General features: G+C 40.9%; 1 protein-coding gene across 1 annotated transcript in view; it reads right to left on the bottom strand.

Annotated features, from left to right (window-relative positions):
- Positions 1-954: 954 nt before the first annotated feature.
- Positions 955-6,478, bottom strand: part of ERI3 (ERI1 exoribonuclease family member 3) — a 236,655-nt gene continuing 231,131 nt past the window's right edge. Inside the window, exon 8 of the mRNA XM_081946340.1 lies at positions 955-2,424. Within this exon, the coding sequence (XP_081802466.1) occupies positions 2,342-2,424 (83 nt within the window). The 3' untranslated portion in view covers positions 955-2,341. The remainder of the gene's footprint in view (positions 2,425-6,478) is intronic.

Below are 6,478 nucleotides of genomic sequence, written 5' to 3'. Positions count from 1 at the left end.
CCATTTGAAGTTACAATGGCACTGAAAAAAGTGACATGTTTTTTCCCCACACGTACAACCATTGTAGTATTCCCATGGTCACCTGATAAAAATTCGGACACTTGGAAACTGGCATGTATTTATGAATTCTCTGGGGTCGTGTGATGACCTTTTGTGACCCTCTGACAAGCCAAGTCAATGGGGAAGCTGGATTCCCTTAACAACTGTGTTACTAACTTAACAACTGCAGTGAGTCAATAATGGTAGCAAGAAATGTTGTGAAATGGTGCAAAACTCACTTAAGGACAGGCATTTTGGCCTCGATTGTGTTTGTAAGTCAAGACTACCTGTACTGTGTATAAACAGTATCAATGACCAGTTATTAGCAGTATGTATAATAGTATGCTATTTTTTCTTGTATACTTTAGATAGGGAGTTTGCTCTTCCATTTCTTGTGGTCTCAGAACCAATATATACTCCATGTACAAATTATCCCGGGTTGTGCCATGAGACAGAGATGAGGTGTAAATATTTGCCAGCTCAAGATTCTCATTTCATACAAAAGCCCTTTAATAATTTCATGTTTTTTTAACTGTTGCCTGATGGCTAGGCTTTATCCTAGTCTCTGGTCTCTTCCCACTATCTATCGCTATTTCCCTTCTTCAAGAGCACAAGTTGGGAGCTGAAAGAAGAAGTCTGCTTACAGGAACCTGAATAGTAAAAGAGTAGTAGTCCCTTTTCTCATAGTTTCTCCTACTGAAAACTAAAGAAATAGATACTAATCCCTGAACGCTAAGTATTTATAAAAAAATACTGTGGGCGCAAATATATTTGAGAATGAAGCAAATATCTATGCAGAAACTGCCAGCCATTTTGTATTTAAAGTGGCTTTAGAAGGAGGTGGCAATACACCCAATAGGAGATACTGTAGCTGGCAAGGTCACGCCCACACCCTGGCAGCACATAAGAGCCAAGTTCCTTTCCCCCAAACTTTATTCATGTGGCACATTTACAGCAAGGATGGGAGTAACGAGCCAATGAAGAGGTCAGGTTGGGTTCAGCTGGAACATCCACACACCATGCATTATTATTGGGAAGGCCCAGTGCCTGTATCGGCTCACACAGCCCGATTGCCGCATGAGCAGAGCCCTCTTGGTGTGGCTCCCACGTTGATGGCAGCTGGAGCCTATGCCCCTGGGGGGGTCCATTCAGCAAGGGCCAGAGAAGGATATTCTGTCAGGAAAAACACTGAGCTAGGAGAAGAAGGAAGTAGGTTGATCTTCCTCCCCTTATACTGACGCAGGGCATTGAGAACTGGAGTAGGCCGTATCTCTCAGGCAACACACTGGTTTCAGCCATTGTGGAAAGGGAAATTAGTCAGACTGTAAAGGGAAAAAGAACAGAGATTTCAATTGTTGTGCTGATTGCTACAGTGTACTGAGGCTGGGAATACAACTCCTTGGCTGGACAAGCAGTATATCGGGCATGTCCACTGCCCGCAATGGACTACATACTACATGATGGTCATGTGCAAGCACGAAAAAACACTTAAATAGGGCCCCTGACATTCTGAGGATGCACCAACAAGAGACCTGGGTGCAAGAAGTGCTGCACGTCAGATGAGCATCAACCAGGATGCTCTAGCATGTAATATAGCCCCTGCTGAATGAAATCCCAGGGATATAGGTGGCTTTTGGTGAGCATGGAATACAGGCACTTCACCTTGAACAGAAAGAGCCGAGCTTCCTTAATCACATACAGGAGGAACCAGGGATGGGGCTTAGTGTTTATTGAAATCAGAAAGGGAACGAGCAGAAGGCTGCTGCCGAAAGGGGACTGTCTGGATGCTGCTCAGTCAATATTTAGCTGACACGCAGGAGACACAGTAACAGATTCACACAGGAGAAGAGGGGCTTGACCGCAGCTCTTGAGATAATGTACTCAAAATAAAGAGGGCAAGTGCCCAGAACATAGCACCACGGTCTTGCTACAGGCGCAATTGTGAGCACAGAGAGAGAGAGAAAGAGAGAGAGAAAAAGAGAGAAACAGAGACGCCAATGGGAATCAGAAGCCAACAAAAGGGAAAACAATCTACGTCTCTAACCATGTGGAGCAAGCGCCCTAGGGGGCTGCAGGCTGGACCAGGCCGGGCAGGCAGCTGGCCCTAGAGAGGGAGTCACTTCAGGCCTACACAGAGAATCCAGTTCCATATATACAGCCTCTACTGGCAGAACAGCAAAACTGACGGAGTCGTGGGGTTGCTCGTTCCTCTGTCCTCTTTCTGTCATTCGAATGCTCCAGCCCATCACACCCATGTAGCAGGAGCCGGCCGCATGCAGCCCTGTCCGGCCGGCCCCAGAGATCAAAAGGGCTTGGAGGTCTGCTTGAAGATGAACCCTCTGTGGGCCAGCGTCTTCATGATGTTGGCAATGTTCTTGCAATCATCTAATATCCAGAGAAGAAAACAAAAGAACACATTTCAATTGTGGGTAAAAAAGAAAAGAAACGTGTGTCTACACAATCTAAGTGTAGTGTCAGAGATGTGTGTAGCTATGCATGCAGAATGCTTCACTGAGAAAAATATGTTCCTAAGATGCCACAACCCATGACCTTACCTATAAAATTACTCAAGCCTAGATGAGCATCGTGCCATTTAAAAACACGAGTATTATGATTACTGATATTCTGTCTTTTGCCCAGACATCACATTAGAAAGCAATAATTGAAAGACAACTGAAAATAATAAAACTGGCAATTACTATGATTCAACATTTATACAAAATATGCAATGAAGCAGGGTAAATTCTAATCAAATTGTACAGAACACATTTTGTCTAACAAAGGAAAATCAAGAAAGTATGCAAACTACTGAAAATGGCAGCACATGAGAGGAAGACAGTTGGCAGTTTAAAAATAGAGAAAATAAATATATTGGCAAAGGTATTATCCTTGATTTTTGCATAATTGTGCTACTAATATTAGAGACTGACATTTTAAAAACATTTCTAATCCACCTTTCTTTCAGAAATTCAGCTACAGTATTTTTCGAACAATACGTTTTAAAATCTATATACTACTAAAACTGTAATTTCAATTGGGTGAAACAAGACAACACGGCAACAATTTGGAATCAACATATTTCTAATAGTCTAGCCTAAAAAGAATGCATCTAAAATCTGGGAAACATTACGCCCATGGAATTCAAATGTGTCAAAGTTGTGATCACTTCAGCACTGCTGTGCCACTGTGCCCAGCCCCAAGTCACATGATCATCACTACCAATGCTCCTCACAAGGAAAGTCAATGGGGAAGCTGGCAGGAAGTCAGAAATTGCTCCTACTCCCACTACCTTTTTTGCCCGCCAGTGGTCATACTGTTTCTCTGCTTACGTAAGGAAATATTTCTGAAACGATGACTCAGTGGCTCACAGGTTAATGAGTGTCTAATGAGCATATAAAACTGCATCAGTAAAATTATAGAGGATCTTCACAAATTTGTTATGTCAAACTTTGATATAAGCAAAAAAAACCTACCTTAAAATCTTAACTCGGGGACTTCCGGTGGCGCCGCTGGCCTTGGAGGACGCTCCCTTGGGAACACCAGCCCCATGTTTGAATAACAAGCTGCTAGGATAGCATAAATCAGCTGCCCAGCGGTTTGAAAAACCCCCCCTCGGGAAAAGAGGGGGAGGTGTGCTGTCTGGCATAGGGTAGAGGTCCCCAGCGGCCCCAGAAATAATTCTGTGGCGTGAAGGGTGTGAACTCCCCAGGAAGCCCGACAATCTCCTCATCTCGGGACGCTTCTGCCTTTGCAAAAACAAAAGGCAGCGTCCACTCCTGCTGTTTCAATGCTTATTCTACATCTGAACAAGACGCAGGCGGAGCAAACCAGGAGGTCAATATATCGCAAGTACAAGCCTTAACTCCGTAGATTATATCTCCTTCTGTAAACTTAAAGGGAACTTAAAAAAAAAATGGTGCCAGAACAATAAAGGGTGTGGTGAAAACGAAAGTGAAGCGGAAAGCTGATTAGCACTTGTTAAGTGCTTATTAGTGCTGCTGGAAGACTTGAAAGAATAGGTGGATTTTCTGGACTGAACAAATTGATTGCTTAAAAGCTTGATTTGAATACTTTGAAATGGCTTCAAAGCAGACAAAATTCAATGTTTCAAAAAGTGCTGGCAGTTCACCAACACAGTTGCAAAAGTTGCAGTCTTTACTACCTCCGGTGGAAACACAAACATAAACCCTGACACTGGAGGCTCTACAAAATAATTTACAAAATGCATTAAAAGAACAGGCAGTTGTCTTGGAGGGGAAAATTGCAAGTGCCTTTAAAGATGTCTCTGATGAAATATCTGGAATTAAGGATTTAATCCAAACGCGTAACCAAGAGATAAGGGAGGATATAGTTGAGGCATTTAAAGGATTATTTGGTTACGTAACATCTCTTGATGAGAAGGTGGAAGAAATTAATGAGTCTAATATAAAGTTGGACAATAAACTTATGGAGGGACAAAGTAAAATTGATAAGTCGGAGGCGGAGCTTACAATGATACAATATAGAACAATGGAATTTTCCCTGAGGATAAGGGGTTTAAAAGAACATAACCAAGAAAATTTAAGAGAGATTTTTGCAGATGCTTTCGCTCAATTAACTGGGGAACCAAAGGTTGAATGTGCCTGGCAAATCGACAAAATTTACCGCGTTGATTCATGGATTGCCAGACAAAGACAACTGCCAAGAGATATTGTAATCTATTTTGTCACCAGGAAAATTAGGAATGAAATATTGCAAGCAACCTATAAAAACAAACTGCAAGTGGCAGGTCAAGATGTGATAGTATTGAAGGAAATCCCCCCAAAAATGTTGAGATCTAGAAAGGACTATGCATTTCTAGTGGATGAACTTAGAAAGCGCCAGATTCAATACAGATGGGAGACTCCAGCCGGATTGGTGGTGAACTACCTGGGAGAAAGACATCGTCTCAACTCTGTCTGGAAGGCAAAAGATTTTTATAGCATAGTATTAAAGGCAGGATGCCCCACATCTCCAGGTCCCAAAGAAAGAAAAGAGACAGAGGACCCCAGGCAGCAAGATAATCAGGCACAAACTGGGGTTGTGAGTTTATTGCAGGAAACAGAAGAAATTAAGGAACAGAGACAAACCCGTGCGGCTACTAAACGTAAAGAACAAGAATTAAAGTCTCAACAAGCCCAGATGATAGTCCAAGAAAATATAAATACGAGCACAGAAGCAGTGGGAGGAGCTAGACCAAAGGTGAAATCCCAGCAAGATTTCCAGGCAGCTCTTAGAAAGCTTTAGCGTGCTGAAGATGACAATTAAATTTCTAACTTGGAACGTCAATGGCTTAAACTCACCATAAAAAAGGAAAAAAATATTTCACTATTTGAAACAATTCAAAAATGATGTAATTTGCTTAAAAGAAACATTAGAACACATGATCAGAAACACTTGATGAACGCAAGACTAGGATCGCATTTCGTAGCATCTGCTCCGGAGAAGAAAAACGGTATAGTCATATATTTAAGAAAAGACTTAAAGGCTGAATTAATTGAAGCAGATCCTCAAGGTAGATATATTGCAATTGAACTATTAATAGAAGGAAAGAAAATACTCTTAACAGGAGTATATGCTCCCAATCAACAACAAGAAAATTTTTATAAATTGCTTCACACTAAATTAACACAATGGGGTTATAGATCCTGCATTTTACTGGGCAACTGGAATGGAGTACTGGATCCCGTTCAAGACAAGAAGAGGCTTTTGCAAAATACCCAAACACGAACAAGATTACCTAAATCCTTTTTTGATATGACGGATGACTTTGAACTGAGAGATATCTGGAGAGAACGGAATGTTAAAGAACGGGATTTCACTTTCTTTTCTGATAGGCATCAATCCTTTTCCAGAATTGATTTTATACTAATTACAAATGACTTTTTTTCCAGGGTGAAGAAGATGGAATTTGAATATGGAGACCGACCTAGGAGGTCTTGGAGATTAAATGAAAATCTATTTAGATATGAGAAAAACGTTACGGAATGTAAAAAAACTATTGAAAGAATATTTTGCTTTTAATATGCATAAGGGGATATCTATGGAAATGGTTTGGGATGCAAGTAAAGCATACATGAGAGGTGTTCTAATAAATTTGAATAATATTTATAGGCGCAGACAAAGGGAGAAACAAAGGGAACTAGAGAAAGATATTTAAAAAAAAGAGCAGGAGTTAATGTCTAAACCAGATGATAAGAAGACAAAAGAGGTCTTCTTTATTGTGAGGGCAGTTTAATATGTTAATGTCGGACCAGATAGCCACTAATCTTCTATATGCTAAACATAACACATTTTGCAATGCCAATAAACCAGGTAGATGGTTAGCATATATGTTAAGGAAAAAACAAAGCTCTCATAATATAGAGAAAGTAGAATACAAAGGGAAAGAAGTTTTTCAGCAGGATATAATTAAAAAGAC

Source organism: Natrix helvetica, assembly GCF_964273705.1.
Source record: "Natrix helvetica genome assembly, chromosome: 3".
NCBI lineage: Eukaryota > Metazoa > Chordata > Lepidosauria > Squamata > Natricidae > Natrix > Natrix helvetica.
This window is presented reverse-complemented; position numbering and strand designations above follow the sequence as displayed.